This window comes from Periplaneta americana, chromosome 14, assembly GCF_040183065.1.
Source record: "Periplaneta americana isolate PAMFEO1 chromosome 14, P.americana_PAMFEO1_priV1, whole genome shotgun sequence".
Lineage (NCBI taxonomy): Eukaryota > Metazoa > Arthropoda > Insecta > Blattodea > Blattidae > Periplaneta > Periplaneta americana.
Window position 1 is genome coordinate 68,974,445 of NC_091130.1, and position 19,541 is coordinate 68,993,985.

At 36.5% G+C, this 19,541-nt stretch overlaps 1 protein-coding gene across 1 annotated transcript in view; it reads right to left on the reverse strand.

Moving 5' to 3' along the window:
• LOC138713410 (U3 small nucleolar RNA-associated protein 6 homolog) overlaps window positions 1–14,965 on the reverse strand; it is a 51,636-nt gene extending 36,671 nt beyond the window's left edge. Inside the window, exons 1-3 of the mRNA XM_069845492.1 lie at window positions 14,618–14,965; window positions 3,889–4,015; window positions 1,497–1,634 (exon numbers count right to left, since the gene is read on the reverse strand). Of these exons, the coding sequence (XP_069701593.1) occupies window positions 1,497–1,634; window positions 3,889–4,015; window positions 14,618–14,709 (357 nt within the window). The 5' untranslated portion in view covers window positions 14,710–14,965. The remainder of the gene's footprint in view (window positions 1–1,496; window positions 1,635–3,888; window positions 4,016–14,617) is intronic.
• Between the last annotated feature and the right edge of the window lie 4,576 nt (window positions 14,966–19,541).

Below are 19,541 nucleotides of genomic sequence, written 5' to 3' on the forward strand. Positions count from 1 at the left end.
AATCATTGCAATAAGGGAAAGTCTCAGGAATCTTCTATGCCACATCAATAAATTTAGGAATGCAGTTATATTGTCAGACTCCAAAGCAGCTATTCTATCAATCGTCTCTAAACACACACCTTCATCTCAAACAGCAGAAATAACTAAAATGCTCTCTCAATTAATATCACTCAATAAAAGAATTATATTCCAATGGATACCATCCCATTGTGGAATCCGGGAAATGAGAATGCGGATGCTTTAGCAAAGAAGGGCAGCACTGCTACTTACAGACCTATTACTAAATCTACGTATTACTCTGTGAAAAGATTTATTAAATCTCCATACTTAGACTTCAACAAACAAAATTTAATAACACAATCCCAAGGGAAAAAATGGAACTCTCTGCATCAAAATCCACAGTTAATTCCCGATTTACCACGAAAATCGTCTGTAGCTGCATTTAGATTGGCAACAGGCCATTATTGTTTGGCCAAATACCTGCATAGAATTGGAATATATCAGTCCCCTAACTGTCCATTGTGCAACTCAAACCAAGAAATGGATTCGGAACATCTCAAAATCTGTGCTTCAGTGGCTGGTCATGATAATATCTTTGAAAAATACTGGAGTGCAAGAGGTCAAATGACTTCATTGTCAAATGCCTGGCATCAGAAAACAACAATAACTTTCTCGTGAATTGGTAAAAATGAGGTGATGGTACATAACTCATGGAATAGCCTAGTGTTAGAAGAAGTGAGAGCACTTTAGGATAACCTATACCAACACCATCTTTCTCTGAAACATTCCATTTGATCGCAATGAGATGTAAAGTCAGATACCTGGTATTGGCAGTCAAAATTCCAAACCACTGTCTAATGGGGAGCTATCACCATCATCATCGTCACCATATTTATTATTATTATTATTATTACTATTATTATTAGTATTATTAGTATTATTATTATTATCTTTATAAGCCATGAAAACTTTTTATTGCAGAAAAAACAATATTAGACTAAATTATTCAAACAAACATTTTCTCCCCATCAATTATGCTTAATCTATAGTTTAAATATCTGATACAAGGTCTTTTCTTTTCGTTGATTTATTTTACAACACTTTATCAATTGCTATGGTTATCTAGCATCTCAGTGAAATGAAGGTGATGACAGCAAAATGAGTCCAAGGTCCAGAGCCGAAAGTTACCCAGCATTTGCTCTTAATGGGTTGAGGAAAAATCCTGAAAAAAATCTCAACCAGGTAACTTAACTTGTCCAAACCAGGATTTGAACCTGGGCCCACTCGTTTCATGGTCAGACATGCTAACCATTACTCCACAACAGTGGAATACACTGTCTTCCCAGTGGTCTTCTTCCTGGCAGTTGTTCTTCTGTGACTTTCCATACAGAAATAAATTCGAAGCACAACTGGTTACAGAATTTCACCAAAATTTGCCTAAATATTGCTCTTATATAATCTCTCACCATCAACACAGCACATGTCATACAACTTACCATCTGCTTACAGAACTTAATGTACGAGATCCAAATTCGCACATCACTTGGAAATCTTTTGATGGCCTTGCTGAAGAGTCTGTTAACTCGATTTGCAATTGCAAATTCAATGTCCTTCTTGTTACCCAAACCCATGTTCTGAAAAAAAGAACATAATATGCATCAATTAATACAAAACAAGATATGTGTATCACTTAATTGGTCATATATAAACATCTGACAAGGAGACTCATCATATTATGTTCATTTCATGATATCATTAATCATAGAAATCAGAAAAAAAAAAGCCACCTCTTCCAACTCAGATGTACAAATACAACAATGTTCATACAACACTATTTTATACTTTCACTGGACGAGAAATCACTATAGTTGTGTAAGTAGAGTACTTAGGGTTGCCAGGTGTCCCGCATTTGAGACCTCAATAACTCATCCCAAATGCAACAGGATACCAAAAATCCCGTATTTACGGACATTACATCATACATGATCAACGGTTTATTTATTTATATTTTTTTCTCTTACTGTTTTTATGGCTATTGTGTTGCAAAATTATAAGAAACAGTTACTGTTTTATTAACATCAATCTCTCTAGAAACGTGACAATGAAGCAGATAAATTCAAACCTCTAGCTGCTGTGTTTCCCAAGCAATAACTGTACATGGTTATTGGTACAGTAATTTATTGTTGATGGATCATGTATCGTATGAGGGCTATTCATAAAGTAACTTCAATTTTATTGTAACAAAAATTACACTGTGATTACAAGATTTATTTACAAAGTTTGAAATTTACGAACTTTGCACACATCAGATTTATAAAACAAAATCATCTGCCCTTCAATAAGGGTGACCACAAGGATCCAGAAAACAAATACATATATAAGAGTTTACAATGAAACAGTGAAAATACATACAATTAATTTCAAAAGAAAATTAAAGTGGAACATACTACTTGAAATAGAGATGAAATTGCAAAATTTGAATTGAGTCCTTTAGAATTTCTCTAAGGATTTTCTCAACATTGTAAAATGTGAATCCCTTTGATTTTAAAAGATTATAGGTGTATTTGGAGATGGTACCACGAACTTCCTACATAGCATTGTTGCGCCTCCAAAATCCACTATGTGCATTTGAACAGATTTTTCAGGAGACAAAAAAGCATTATCACTTTTAATTCCCTTGATTCTCAAAGCTACTTTCGGTATAATTTCAATCATACATGAAAAACGATGAAATTATACCGAAAGTAGATTTGAAAATCAAGGCAATTAAAAGTGATAATGCTTTTCCTCTTGAAAAATCTATTTAAATGCACATAGTGGATTTTGGAGGTGCAGCAACAATAGTTTCTGGGCTAAATTCAGACACTTATTACAATGTTTAATGAGACTTTGAATACTGCAGTCATGAAAGTCTTCTGCCTGTGCCTGAAGCAAGCCTACAATGCTGATTGCAACTTATCATCAAAGCGATGCGTTACAAGCCACTTCTTCTTATGTATGAAAAGGTGTAATCACTAGATGCCAAATCAGAGCTATATAGTGACCATATACTTCTCAGTTGAAATTTTGCAATTCAGACACAGTAGTTATGCGGGAGAGCGTTGTCATGCAAAAAAAAAAAAAACACCCCATAGCACAACATGATGGATTTCAGCCCCTTAACAGTTTTCGCCACAAGAAATCGTATCACCGAGCATATCTCACAGCTCATAGGATTCTTAATTAGAACGTGTGTAGAACTGTAACAGCCGCATGATCCTCTCTGTACCACTGCTCAAAGAGAATTGAATCATGCAACATTCACTGCAAAGATGGCATTGCTATACGGATTACTGCATGCTTGCATGCTCTATATAAAAACTTAAGTTACTTTATGAATAGCGCTCATATAAGTGAAGATGCAAAAAAATGTTTCAAACCAAACTGAGTGTTTCTACTCTGCATTAAACAATGAGGACGTGTTGCATTTATAAAAATAATACTGAAACATATCTCTTCCCAATCTGTATCATTAATGTTCCTTCTAAATTTTATAAACTAATAGTTTGTAATATAACAGTTACAATGGTATAAGACTAAGGCATTTTTTTCTAATACTGTGCTTTAACGTGGTAGTATTAGTATATGCTTGGAGACGGCACTCACAGATTTCTCTCCAGCTCTTTCTTAGGAGTTCCTCATATTTTCCAACTTAAATGTTACAACTCTCCCTTATTTACATTATGAAAACCTGGCAACTCTACAAGTATTAATCCATTACAAATACAAGTTTTTGAGAAGGTTAGAACTCACTGACATATACAGAAACACAAGATCCAAATGATGTCAATATCACACACTACACAAACAGCTATAATTAATATCCTCTATTAATCATCATAAACTCACTTCACGGCGGGTCTTCACTCCTTTAAGAAGATCCATTTCAAACTGAATATATCTCAGATAATCTTCTTTGCACTTGGCACGTCGCTGAATTTTGTATTCAAAGTCCTTTCTTTTTTTCACAATTCCTCTGAAAAAAATAAGAATAATACATATACATACTGCACACATTGTTTTCTTCTCCTGACATAAGGAACATTAAATCCAGACGTTTGAGATGGGCAGGGCATGTAACACGTATGGGCGAATCTAGAAATGCATATAGAGTGTTGGTTGGGAGACCGGAGGGAATAAGACCTTTGGGGAGACCGCGACATAGATGGGAGGATAATATTAAAATGGATTTGAGGGAGGTAGGATATGATTAATATGATTAATCTTGCTCAGGATAGGGACCGATGGCGGGCTTATGTGAGGGCGGCAATGAACCTGCAGGTTCCTTAAAAGCCATTTGTAAGTAAGTACATATATATGTCTGTATGCAGTAACAAAATTCAGCACCCTGGTATCGAATGAAATGACAATTGCTGCAGAAAAGGTTTTTTCTGAAACTCTTCTGTTTCCCTCAGCTCTACAAATTTCATTCCACTTTACCTCTACTCACATTTCATATTATCTCGATTTATATAAAAATGTAAGGGAGTGGTGTAAAAGTACTGGTGATATACAAAGTTTGTCTGAAGAGTATCAGCCAGTCACACAACAGTGATGTAACTTAGCAGCCTGTCAGGAGGACCTCACCGCATATGCAAGTATTTCCGTTTCAAATCAATGCAAGTCACAAACTGACCCATTTGGATAGTCATGAAACTTTACAGATTTCAAAATTTTGTGATTTTGTTTCATTTTGTGAAGTAGTAAAGGTTTCTGCTAATACTTCTCCTGAAATTAATATTTTAATTAAAAAAATATATTTTCGTCTTGCTTCTTAATGTAACATTTAAATACCGGTACCTCACATTGTAATTGAGCCCACAAGATTCTTAAAGATGTCATTTTGAAACTTATGAAATAGACTTTAAAATTCAATGACCTTCAACTACATTTGGAGGTCATGTGTTGAAAACTTTGACCCTAAATTTCTCGAACATAGTACAATTTTAAAATTATGAAAAAGGTCCACATTACTATCTCATATTTGCTTAAAACGCTTAGAAAAGTACATGCTGGAACTTTGAATAATTATTTCCAAATAATTAAATATTTGTTTTTGCCTGTAGTAACCAACATTACTAGCTAACAGCATTATATAGCAAGCTAGATTTTTCGAGCTTTGAAAAACATTACATTATCTTAATATATTTTTTTAAGTACAGAGCAAGAAGGAAGATAAATTCTTCATTTGTGAAAGAATACAGAAAAAAAAGAATAGAGAGAGAAAACATAGGAAGAGGTTAAAATTAATAAAGACTGGGAAGATAGAGAATTACGAGCTTACAAATGAAGTCAAAAGAAAATACAATGATAATAGCAAACAAAATATGATTCATTCAAGAAAATGTCATCAATCTTGGGTAAAGCTACATCTCAAGTAACCAAGACGCTTCCTCATTCTCCACTCAAAGTCCAGATAACTGGTAAATTAGTGAAGTTCCTGTCTTCAAGAAAAAAAGAGATGTGCTTAAATTAGCTTATGTGAAAACTGGTTTGAAGCACAAATCACAATCAAGGAAGAGGAAAAGTGATGCTTTTTCTGATGAAACTATCGAGTCTGTCAAAGCTTTCTTTATTATGGATGACATCAGCCGGCAGTGTTCTGGACTAAAAGATATGAAATCCATTAAAACAGATTTAATTTAAAGAACTATAACCTCAGGAGATAGCTGTAATATCTTTACGAGATCAAGAAGTCTGTGTTTGCAGATAGCTATCATGCAAATGCTGAGCTATTATTATCTTCATTAAATAAAATTGTATCTGATTTATCCAAGTCCTTAACTGAAGTGATTGAAAGCACACTTTGTTCCCTTGAAAAGCAAATGTGTTGACAGACTTCACTCCCTAAACGTGAAATCCATAATTACAACCTTTCTTTGAAGAGCTACAACAGGAATCTAACATTGTACATATATTACAAATGGGATATTCAGAATGGCAGTGTTGTGAAAGGAACTCTATTAGAGGCAAAAGAAGATTTTTTTTTTTTAGTAAATGCATGGTCTCACAAGACATGTCTACAATGCTAAGCATTAGCATTATGAATTAAGAAAATGTGAACATCTACCAGCAAATGAAATTGTCATCTTACAGAGTTTTGCAGAAAATTATAGTATCTGCCACCAGTCAGAAATCATACAGGCTCATTTTCATTCTCGAGTGTGACATTATTTACAGGTATTGTATATTACAGGGACATGTCACTTGAACTACTGTAGCTATTGTGTCAGACTCAATACAGCACAATAAAAAAAAAAAGCAGTTCATGTGTTCAATAAAGCCTTGTTAGGAGATATTTGTAGAAATAAACTATATTTTAATTTATCTCACATACGTTACTTCACAGGCGGAGTGCACGGCTCGATTATCACCGTCAGCTCTTTTGTTGCTCCTTTCGATCTTTATACCCGTAAATAGCCTGCAGCACCATCTGACATGTAAAGGCCTCCCCACACCAACACGAAATATTCGGAGCCGTGATGGCAACGAATATTTCGTGTATGCAGCGGCAACAAAATTCGCATGTTTCCTCACATCAACGAGAAATATTCACAGAGATGGTGGAGACGAAAATTTCGCGTATCCAGTGGCATATCATGTCGTAGCTCCTATCGCACTGTTATTTTTATGATTGGCAGGTCAATGTATGAGGAAAGCGTAGAAAAAAAATTCGAAATCAAAATCGTTTTAAATGTGGGGGAAAAAAATAATTTCGAAGTGATCTGTTCAAAACAGACATTTACACCTTCAAAAGTTGGTTAGCGGCAAACTTTTTTATTTTTCACGTTAGGTGGGGGTCAAAGTGAGTGAGATGTTGAGAAAAAATAGAAATTACTTTTAAAAGTTGCTGCTACTGAAAATCTTTACTGATTTTCAGATTACGGCGAGTTAATTAAAGGATCATTTTCACTTGGCGCAGAACTCATGACAACCTTTTGTCTATTAATAAAGAAATCTTTGCTCTGATTTCAAACCGCTTACGAAATATTTCCATCACTTAGATTTTTTTAGTTAATCGTGTGTTCTGAAATGTAATCATAAATATTAAAAGAAATGTAATTAAATTAAAACATTAAATTAAATGTAAATCAACTATTTTAAACATGAAATTAAAAGGTTAAAAAATTCGATTAAATATTAAAATAAATATAGGCTAACTAAAATAATATAAGAAAAGAATGAAAATGGCGGATGATGATACCTAGTATTTAGAGAGCCTTATATGTTGTGCTAGCGGTTGCAAATGTTGTCAAAGAACTGATAGCTCTGGAGGAAAGAACACACAGAAAAAGAGATAGTTCTGGAGGAAAAAAACACACAGAAAAAGAATGAAGTATATAAAACAACTACAAAGAGAATACCTCATAATGTGAAATACCATCCCAGCACATATAAATAATTAAAAATAATGAAATGAAAATGGAAGAAGATTCTTTATTAGTATTTTTTATTCCTACTCAAGAGAGGTGGCATTGAAAGATTCTCAGTCATTTAGTAATTTTCTAGGAATTGATGAGAATACATTCAATGAATTTTTAACACGACAGGCTCTATAAATCATGTTAGTGCCGTAAAATCAATACATTCACATTTGGAAACAATTATTTTACTTTAATTGACCACGTTTCTATTATAACGTAATGTGCTTAATTTCCCCTCACACCTTTGACCTTGAACAATCGAAACCGCAAGAAATCATGGTTAGAATAACAATTGCTCATAAACAAAGCAGTGGTGTGTGTCATTTCCATGCAAAACGTTGCATTCTACCTCAAGTGATATTTTAATAGAGAGCAACAAAGTAACAAGATATCAGTACCATAGGAGGGAAATTATACGTAATTCAATGACATCAGTGTATCATTACATTTTCAATCAACAGTGCCAAAAACTCTCTGCTTAAAGTACTTATAATAGCGCAAAACATGCATAGGCTATACAGCAGTACCACAAACCTGATAGTGCTTATATTAGTCCTCAAAGTGCAGATGCGGGATTTCGATGAAGTGGTTAAAACAAAGTGGAAGAGAACAATGTGCACACCTCACAAAAGCCACGTTATCACATTCCAAATCACTTTCGCATTCACGCAAACCAATATCAAAAGCCACACTAATTACATTTTCAAATGATGATGTTGGTATATCAATGTCATAACCTGGCTTTCGCCAAGCATATTGCAACATAGGCTTATACGTAGGTGCAGCAAATTGATTGTAAATCACAGAGTGAAGTTTCATGATGAAATAACGATCATCTTCACTTTTGGTTTGGCACACTGTAGTCTTACAAAATCAGTAATCCTTCTGATATAGAGCTTATATTGCCGAAGAAAGTAAACATCAAGGGGTTGGCAATATTTTGTTGTTTTCAGTGGCAATATCTTCAGCATAACATCTTTGTTTGGAAAACTTGCATCTAGAAGGGTACGATCTGTATGATCTGACCAGGAATCACACAACAATAGGCTCTTTTCACTTGTTACATGTTCGCCAAGGACTGAAGTTAGAAAACGTTTCATGTATTCTTTACTCATTTTTCCACTTTTGCTTGCCTCCACATGAATGTTTCGTGGACAGGTTGTTTCAATTTTCTTTGAAATATTTGGGCCGAAAGTGCCTTGCGCCTCTTGAAAACAGATGTACAACTTGTTTGCTAGTCTGCCTGTTATTGATAAACCCACATCAATTGTGTAGCTGTGGGTAGAGCTGTGTACAGACTGCAACACACTAGCTGTAGTTTTCTCTCCTCTGTGGGACAGTGTTGATGCTGAAGATATTTCACACTGGAATTGACTCTCGTCACTGTTCCAAACATTACCTTTCTCCACACCCTCCTCTCTTACAAACATGTTCACTTCCTCCACAAACTGTTGTGCCTTCTGATGTATACTATTATTGTCTTCTATGTCCTTACGTGACAAATGTAGTAATATGCCTGGATGAAATGCCATATTCACACTTGAGATAGTCGATAAAGGAAATGGAAGCTTTGAAATTGTCCAAGCCAACCATTTTAGCTGCTTCCAGTGCCCACATCTGCAGATGCCAATAGTGAACTGTAGATCCATACCTTCTTGCACTACAGCATTTGCTCATATTGGATTGAGGGAAAACACCGGAAAAAACCTCAACCAGGTAACTTGACTCAACCGGGAATCGAACCCAGACCATCTAGTTTCGCAGCCAGATGAGCTAACCGTTACTCACAGTGTGGATGAGACTAGTGAAGTGCTTTTTATGGAGTGTACCATTGTAGGAGGCAGAAATATGGACATTACGACGAAGTGAAGAGAAGCAAATAGAAGCATTTGAAATGTGGATATGGAGAAGAATGGAATATGTGAAGGGGACAGACAGAATAAGAAATGAAGCTATGCTGGAAAGAGTGGGTGAAGAAAGAATGATGCTGAAACTGATCAAGAAGAGGAAAAGGAATTGGTTGGGTTACTGGCTGAGAAGAAACTGTCTACTGAAGGATGCACTGGAAGGAATGGTGAATGGGAGAAGAGTTCGGGGTAGAAGAAGATATTAGATGATAGACGACATTAAGATATATGGATCATATGAGGAAACAAAGAGAAAGGCAAAAAATTGGGCTGGAGAAAGCTGGGTTTGCAGTGAAAGACCTGTCCTTGGACAGAACACTGAATGAATGAATGAATGAATGAATCTTTGTGTATACCCTACCTTGTCCACAAAGGATATTAGGACAAAGAAAGGATAGAAATTCAGGACAATGTGAAGTTACGATCTCCTTCAAGAACTAGGATAAAGGGGATGAATAGGTCCTAATGTTACGGTATAAGAACTTACTGTGAGTATTAGGTCACATTATTCTTTTTTAACCCTTCTTTATGGTACTGGTGCATTTTTTATCACTGTCTTCCAAAATTTGCATTGCACTAGCAATTTCGGTCACAGAATTTTCTGCTAGTGGAACAAGTGCACAATACCAGAGTCGCCAAATTTTCCTATATGCCAGTAATGCATTAACTCAAGTGTCTTACGGCATTGTGGAAATATAGGGGGTAGGATATAAACAAATTCTTCTGTTTTCTCTTTAATCTACCCTTTTCCTTCACATTTTCTCAATCTCTTCTCACTTCCTACCGCTATTTACTGCCTTTATTCTAGGCCTACATTCATATCAACACATCCATATATTAATTATACTTACTATATTATTATGAAACCTCAAAATAAGTTTGGAAGTAAATCCCGAAAAGACAAAGTATATGATTATGTTTCGTGACGAGAATATTGTACGAAATGGAAATATAAAAATTGGAAATTTAACCTTTTAAGAGATGGAAAAATTCAAATACCTGGGAGCAACAGTAACAAATATAATAATGATACTCGGGAGGAATTTAAACAAAGAATAAATATGGGAAATGCCTGTTATTATTCAGTTGAGAAGCTTTTAGCATTCAGTCTGCTGTCAAAAAATCTGAAAGTTAGAATTTATAAAACAGTTTTAGAATTTATAAAACAGTTATATTACTGGTTGTTCTTTATGGTTGTGAAACTTGGACTCTCACTTTGAGAGAGGAACATAGGTTAAGGGTGTTTGAAAATAAGGTGCTTAGGAAAATATTTGGGGCTAAGAGGGATGAAGTTACAGGAGAATGGAGAAAGTTGCACAACACAGAACTGCACACATTGTATTCATTAATTATCAAGCTTGGGCACGCCAAGATGGAGTATATTACCGGCCACTGAATGAATATTGCACACTGTTTTTCTTCCTGGCAGTACGATCTACTTCCACTAGATGGCTCCCATGACACGAGTAGCAGGGTTGCCAATACATGCAAACGAATGTTGCTACAGGTAGAAGATTAGGTTAGGTTTGATTAGGTGTGTATTATTATTACTATGTTGGCGATACTGAAATCCACTATCAAATTAACGAAATGTGGCCAAGAAGTGGACTCCCTGTAATTTACAATTATCTTGTATTCTTCACCTGACATAATTAGGAACTTTAAATCCAGACGTTTGAGATGGGCAGGGCATGTAGCACGTATGGGCGAATCCAGAACTGTATGTAGAGTGTTAGTTGGGAGGCCGGAGGGAAAAAGACCTTTGGGGAGGCCGAAGATAATATTAAAATGGATTTGAGGGAGGTGGGATATGATGGTAGAGACTGGATTAATCTTGCTCAGGATAGGGACCAATGGCGGGCTTATGTGAGGGCGGCAATGAACCTCCGGGTTCCTTAAAAGCCAATAAGTATAATGGAATCACCGAAAATTGATCTAGAAAACTTCTATTTAGTAGTCTCTCATCATAACCATTAGACCACAAGATGGTTGAAAAATTCGAGCTTTGAATTCTATACAATATACAGATTACAGTAAAAATAACTCCCGAATTTGTCAGTGATGTTTCTCTGGCATTAGTGGTAAAAGGTCAGTTGGAGTTCTGGTTTTGAGTAGCACATGCCTTACCATTTCAGTCATTATCATGGCATGGAGTCGAGAGTATCGTGGTTTCGTGACTCAGACTTATTTAAAAGATGCCGACTCTGTTACCACAACACAGCACTTCGGCTAGATCAAAATGCTAAAGTTCCTGACAAGAAAATTATTTTGTTATGAATTGAAAAAAAAACGAAGCCTTATGGTAGATGTCACAGCATTCAAATGCCACAGAACAATGAAGCAGTGAGACATGCCATTACGCAATGATCTCAATGCTCATCCCAAAGCCATGCCCAGCTGCTATGGAATACCTGATTGCACAATAAGGAGACTTTATAAAGTTCCATCTTTACAAATTGATGGTTGTGCAGAAACTCAATAAATGTGATTGGGCCAACCACAGGCATCTTGTGAGCCTATTTTGCAAACTGTTTCAGCTAACACTGCCAAGTGACGAAGCTAACTTTCATATGTCGGACTGCATTAATAAATAGAATTTTCGATACTGGACCAAAAACAATCTTAGACAGCTCCATGAGCGAACTTTCCACAGCAAACGTGTTACTGTCTGGTGTGCTGTTCCTGATTTCGGAATTACAGACTCATGCTTTTTGAGAAAGATAACAGAACAGTTAGCTTACAGTACTTTTTGCTCGCTACATAAACTGCTACATAACCTTTTGCAGCTGAAACTCAACGAACTAAGGGATCTCACTGTGTGGTTCCAACAGTTTGATACCATTGCACATACAGAAAGGACATCGATGAACCTCCTAAGAGAAATGTTTCCAGGGTGTCTAATCTCCTTAGAAGGTGACATTTCACGGCCAGCATGTTCCCCGATCTCGCAACATGTAATTTCTTTCTCTGGGAGTAACTGAAGGCGCAAGTGTACAAACGTAAGCCGAAAACACTACAAAAACTGAACATTCTCATCCGTCAAGAAATTGCATAAGATCGCCAGAAATGACTAGTAGGGTAATGCAGAACTTCTGGGAGAGACTTTATAAATTCATAGAATATGAAGTTCGGCATTTGGACGATATTATTTTCAAAACTAAGTGATAGTGTATGGAAAGTTAATGGTAAACACTGGCTGCGTTCAGCCGGAACAGCACTGAGGTAGCGCTGAAATAGCGACAGCATTGAACACCTTGCACTGAAATAGCGACCAAAATTTTTCGTAGTAAAATTTTTTTCGCTGCGAACTCGCAGCAAGCCAGCAAAAATGGAGGGGGTAGACATTCAACCAATGGTGCCTTATAAGTTATTCCGGAGTAGACAGAACAATAGCGTGTTTCTTTGTAAACACAGGGGACATTTTGCAATCTGGTCGTTCAGCAACACACAGCTGCTGTAACTCAGCAAAAATGAATTGCTGAATTAGTGTTGTCCCAGCTGAACGCAGCCAGTGTTCTTTCAAACTGTGAAATAAAATTTTGAATAGCTTCTATCATTGCTATGTTATTTATATTTTAAACTTATGAATTATTTCTGCCGCACCTGTACCTTCGTCCTTCGATAATGTATTCAACCAATTTCAACTGTCGATATAAATTTATTATCGATTCATATAGGCTAATTTGGAAATGATTTAAATTTCAATTTTACGAACGATATCCATACAAGTTAATGTTAATAGTTTTATTGCTTCAAAACAACACATTGACAATTCAAAAGTTCGAATGAAGATAGCGAATTAAATATAACGTGAGTACTAAAATGACATCTATGGGCCTATATATATTTGTGTGTTAATGCTTCCTCTACCTGTAAAGCTGATATCCATTGCATTTACGATTCAGCAGGTAGCTTAAAGCCTCCGCTACCCCCAAGATAACTTCGCCATAACCCTTCTATATTATTCCTCAACCATCAAAAACGAACATAATGTATAACAAACATAGATAAGAGTGTCAAGAGTTAACTGTAATGCCTATGAGATATAAGAGTACAGTAGTTCAAAAGTGGTATATGTGAACAGCTGGCATCTTCTACGTAATTACCACAGGCCCGCTCCAGTATTGTGCATATAAGCCAAAACGCCTATATACTTCATGAAAATCAATAACATGTTCTCGTAAGCAATATCGGCAACCCTCATATTTGAAAATACGCTATGGAAAATTAATAAAATGAATTATAGAGTCAGCAAATATAGCTATTCTGACTACGTTGTACACTTAGTAACTGTTACAAAACATTTATTTTAATCACATCAAACATTGTAATATATCCAAACAATACAAAGTGGGAAAATCGCATTAAGCAGAACGTAGAAGCTCCGCCCATCACCCCTTCCACTTTTCTCCTACTAGCTCACCAGACACACTACGTGATACGTGAGTGTTGTGTCGAATGCACATTTCATGTGGATGGGGATAACTTCCCCTACTGGCGTTTTTATTGCGATTTATCCAATGTATCATTGGCATGTTTGGGTGGTTACACTGTTCGGAACCGCAGCAGAAATTTCAACAAAACCAATAAAAGTATATACGTGGCGCTACAGTCCATGAAGAGTGAAGACCGACCAGGCAGCTGCTGGCCTCACGTCCACGTGCCGAAGCAGAGGTGGACGATCATCCAACCAGAATGGAGGTATCGTGTGGTTAGCACGATGATCCCCCCAGCCGTTAGAGCTGGTTTGCGAAACCGGATTTTCGCTACCTATCGTAGCTCTCCAAGTGCAGCACGATGCTGGATGGGCACCGGTCCCATACACTGACGGAAATTTCATGAGAAAATTTCTTCCCTCACGAGGACTCCAACCAGCACGCATTCCGTAACGCGAGTCCTAGGCAGGATGCCTTAACCCACAACGCCATGGCGCTCAACAAAACCAATAGCCCATCAAAAATACTGCTGCTGCAACCCTGTTCACACGTAGCTACTTTTAAGCTGCGCGCAGCATGAAAAAGTAGCCGACAGTTAGTTCGGCAGCTATTACTTTACGGGTTGCACCATTGTTCACACGTTGCAGTATTTTGTACTGCACCGCTGCAAAAGCAGCGACAAGAGACCCTATCTTTACATGACCTTGAGTCGGTTTGATTTAGGGATTGGCGTCTAAAAAGTCCGCAGTCTAGTAAAATAATTAGCCTGGATATATATAAAGAGAATAATAGAGGCTTTGGTGCTAGATACCTTATTTCGGTCTTATCAAACATATTGGCGCATTCCATCTGTTCCAATTCAGGAATCATATCTTCCGTACGACTGTGTACGAATTCCGCCATGATGGTGAATTTATTTTACAAAATTCACGACAAATCAGACAAATATAACTTTCACTCCTTCGTTCTAATAAACTGCACAAATAGCTTGAACTGCGCGTAAAGTTTTGCAACAAAAAAAAGTATGTAATATCCACGAACACAAAACACAAATCCTACATTCCTCACAACTTCACTTCTGTCAAAGGAGTTTCACTTTTTTTTATCGACGCTTCTTTTTGTCCTCCCAGATCGACGCCCTATCAGTTCTGCCAACTGATATTCGCATCCATCTGCGATGCCAACATCATGAGCTGGAATTTCCCTAGTAATTGCTGTTTTCTCCCAGGGAACAATTTCATAAAAGTACTACTATATAGCATAACCAAGCCCCTACAGTCTCGGCTGCGCGGAACGAGGAAACCGGGGCAAATTGAACGCTGCGCTTGCCGCCATGATGTTGGAGAGCAGACGCATCATAGCAGTACGTAAATCGCGCAATTTAACGCTGTGATGATCTAAAATTGACAGATTATGTCCATTTTCGACGTTTAACGTAAAATTATGACGAAATAAATATATTCAAAGTTTCATTGATATGGGTCAGAGCATTAAAGGAAAGAAAATACGTACGCAGCAATTGATAGAAAACATGCTTATACATCCATAAATAGGCTTACGCAATACTCATTATAGAATGTATAATTTTACGTTAATCAGCATATTCTTAGGTTTCAGAGAATGGAAAATTATATTAACATACATTACTCTTAGATCACAAGACGTAAATACATGCACCTTGATTACACAAGTTCTTATTATAATCAAATTCTTAAGTGAAATAAATATGTGATGTTGTTAAGTTTTTAGAAAATCGAAAATTATATTACCGGTACTTTTAGACCACAGGACATAAGTAACCACGCAAAATGTAATGCGCAAAGGTAGCAAAATTACATCGCATTTATAAGTAATTCTTCAATTAATAAAGGGAATGCTATCAATTATAAAAAAAATAGCCTACCTGTATCTAATACATTGCAAATAATAGGTAACATGAGGACCTAAAAACTAAACATAATCACATTATGTAAAAAAAACATACTTTTTATGAGTGGATTTCTTTACATCATAGATTGTTATTTTAAATAAATATATATCATTGCTTGCGGAGTGATAGTACGTAATTTTATGCACATATGTTCTATCAATAAGATGATATTCCTTGCTTTTTTAATAATATATATCCGGCAAAATATAAGCGGATTATTTGTATGTGAACTATATGCATTTATAGCCCCCCAGTGAAAAATAATGCACTAGGAATATCTGCAAAAACAAAACAGCAACAAAAATTGCTGTGCAAATGACAGCATAGACCTCTCTCACAAATATAAAGTAATTTTAAATAAGCACTTTAACCCAATTTGAAAAGACAACATACCTCTTGATTCTTGAAAGGGGGGGGGGGTAGGTAAATGCTGCGGCAGATGATGACTTTAAAATTGACACATTAAAATGTAAGATATTATAATAGGCCTTCAGATAAGTTAGGTAACTATTTACATTTATAACCACAATGAAAGATAATATTGGGAATGCCTGCAAATCAAATTCATGTGCAATTGGCAATATAGATACCCCCCAAAAAAACATTTTAAATGAAAAGATAACAACACAGGGCTACCTCTAAATTCTTGCAAGGATGGTTTCTAATAGATGCTGCCAGATGACGTAGAGATTAACAATTACATTACAATTTAATTTATGTTATAATACTCATAGGTTTTTATTTACATTTACAATCCGAATGAAAAATAGAACTGGGAACCCCTGAAAAGAGTGGAATAAATAAAAACTACGTAGAAAAAAATGAACGGTAACTAATAAGTAGCACAAAAAATGCACATGATAATATAGTTACATACCTATCGATTCATGAAGAGGATGGATTATGTTAGATGCTGCCTGACATGTTCTATGTAAATTAACGTTGTAAGATCTTGCTGTGTGATGGCATCTAATTTTAGTGTACATTTCAACTGTTAAAGATACAATTCTTACGATGTGATTGTCAGGAAACTCGTTTTTTAATACATGTTACTGCAGTTCAGGGAATATTTCATTTAGGCCTATGTTTATCTGTTCTAGAATAGTTATCTTTATCTTTAGACCTACAGGACCTTTAAGTGGCATGCCATTTGTTTCCTTTAACAACTGTCTAATGCAACATTCACATAATCTACAAATCTTTACGATGTCTGCTGATGGAATTGCCAAACCCCCATTGTCTTTTCTCAATAAAAACGCTATGTGTTTGAGGGATTTGTTGCCATATAGTGATTCCTCACATTGATGACAATGCTGTTTCTACCTATTTCATGGCGGCGTGAACATGCGCAGACAGGTTTCAATTTTGTACAGCACACCAGCGCTCCGTGTGAGTCTAGTATACTATATAACGTCTTTGCTACAAAGGGAGAGGAGATACAACGCTACCGGACGCTTATAGGGGCATCGCTCTAGAGAATGCTGCTTTCAAGATCTTCACCAAAATACCACACAAAGACTCTCGGAACTTGCAGGAAATATAATACCAGAAGAGCAATTTGGTTTCCGGAAAGGAAGATCAACGCTCCAGGCTGTCACAAAATTATTACAAGTAATAGAGGAAGCTCTACGTAATGACAAGGGGAAACGATACGTAGTTTTCATAGACTATAAAAAGGCCTTCGATCTGCTAGATAGACAGATATTAGTTTCAAAGCTGGAGACCAAGTGTGGACGGAATTATCTCACTAACATAATAAGGAATATGTTAGAGTATAATGTGGTGAACATAAGCGACAACCTAAGGACATCAAGGCCCATCACGCAAGCAAACGGTTTGTTGCAGGGAGATCCCTTCAGCCCCCTACTCTTCAACCTAATGACAGCGGACGAGATAGAAGCAGTTTGCGGAGGTGGACAGACGGACGTATACGTGTATGCGGACGACATGGCCATAACAGCAGCAAATGTGGAGGATCTGCAATTGTGCTTCGATAGATTGAATGACTGGGCGAATAACAACGGACTTCATATAAACACAGAAAAGACTAAGGTTATGATATTCCGCAAAGGAGGTCGGATATCGAGGAATGATATAATCCAGCATAACCAAGAGCCACTAGGAGTAGTCAACTCGTTCAGATACCTCGGAGTGATCTTCCAAACATCAGGGACCTGTTTTACTATGCATGTAAAGGAGAGGTCTGTGGCCGCGATCAGGGCGATAAGCGACATAAAGCACCTAAAATCACTGTCGTTGGAAACAGCAATGAAGCTATTCAGGGCGAAGATAATGCCAGTACTGACGTACGGGGTTCAAATAATCTGGCAGTACTTAAAGAAGAAGGATCTAGAGATGCTAGAAAGTGTTAAAGCCACCTTCTTGAAAAGAGCCCTGGGAACATCAAAATATGCACCGTCGAGGCTGATATATATATTTTCAAGGGAAACCTTCCTGATAGAAGACCTCAGAACGGACTACTTGCTGCCATCTACCAGCGGCTACGAGCAGCTTCTAACGGAAAGAGAAGAGAAAGACGCCAGATTCCGGACGAGTTCTACAGCACCGGAGCCGTGATAGACAGGAACTGGATGGGACCACACCGACCGTTACGGCATGTGGTGACAAGACTATCAATCCATGGCTACCAAGATTATTACATTCAGGTTATCCACAATGCACGAGTCACTGGTATTGGCTCAGAATGGGTGACATCACACAGATACCCCCTATGTCGTCTGCTTCGGATACCAGGGGCCCGTTTCACAATCCTTACAAATTACAAATTAACAATTTACAAATAACAAGTAAAAGATTACAAATGCTTGTAAATTGTGTTTCACAATGCTATTTTATTAGTTTGTAAAGTCTGACGAACTTTACAAAATCAACTAAAGAAATTTACAAATACGCATTATTGGTTACACAATATCGCCAACGACAGTTTACTAAAATCGCTAAGGAGCAGAGCTAAAATCGCTGTATTTTTACTACTGTCGATACATAATGTTTATATTTTGTACTAAAATAGATTATTCTAAGCTTGCTGATTCATATTTCAACAACAGAAAATATATAAAGTATTGTTAAAAATAATTAAAAGTATTTAGATTTTTATATATTGGCGACAATGGAGTTTCATCTTTTTGTGATTGGTCGAGAATACCAATACGTCTATAGTATTACTTAAATAAGCAAAATTAGCACAAGATTGAGTCAAATAAGTAAATAACAGATTTGGTCCACGTACAAATATGCAATTAATAAAATAATTACGATATCTAACCACAAAATCAGGTTAATTTTTTGTGTTGATCCATCAGTATTTATTAATGTTGCATCCATAACCTCACAAACACTAGTGATCCCATCAGCAGCATAAAAATTCTTTGCTATAGTAAATAACATTTTGATGATCAAAAACCTGCCCCGAATTTAACTCTTTTAACATCAACTACCCAGTGGGCACTTCTGCACACTGATATCTAAGAAATTCCGTGCTTATCTGCTAACCCACGGAACTGACAGCTAGTATGCATCCAATGCAAAACAATACAATTCTCGCTTTGAGGTTAGGGGCTAGGGCATCACTTTTCTCTTTTGGGTGTTGGATATGATGTCCCATATCTTGTAGGAGAGATTCCAGCGAAACGGGACTCGAAACGACTTCAGAATACCGCGTAAGTAATGTCGCTATTGCATTATTGAATTATTTATTTTTGGTGCAGGGAACTTTTTTATTAAGTGCGAGTATTTATGAAATACAGTCTTCGTATCTAAGTATTTACGCGGTATTCTGAAGTAT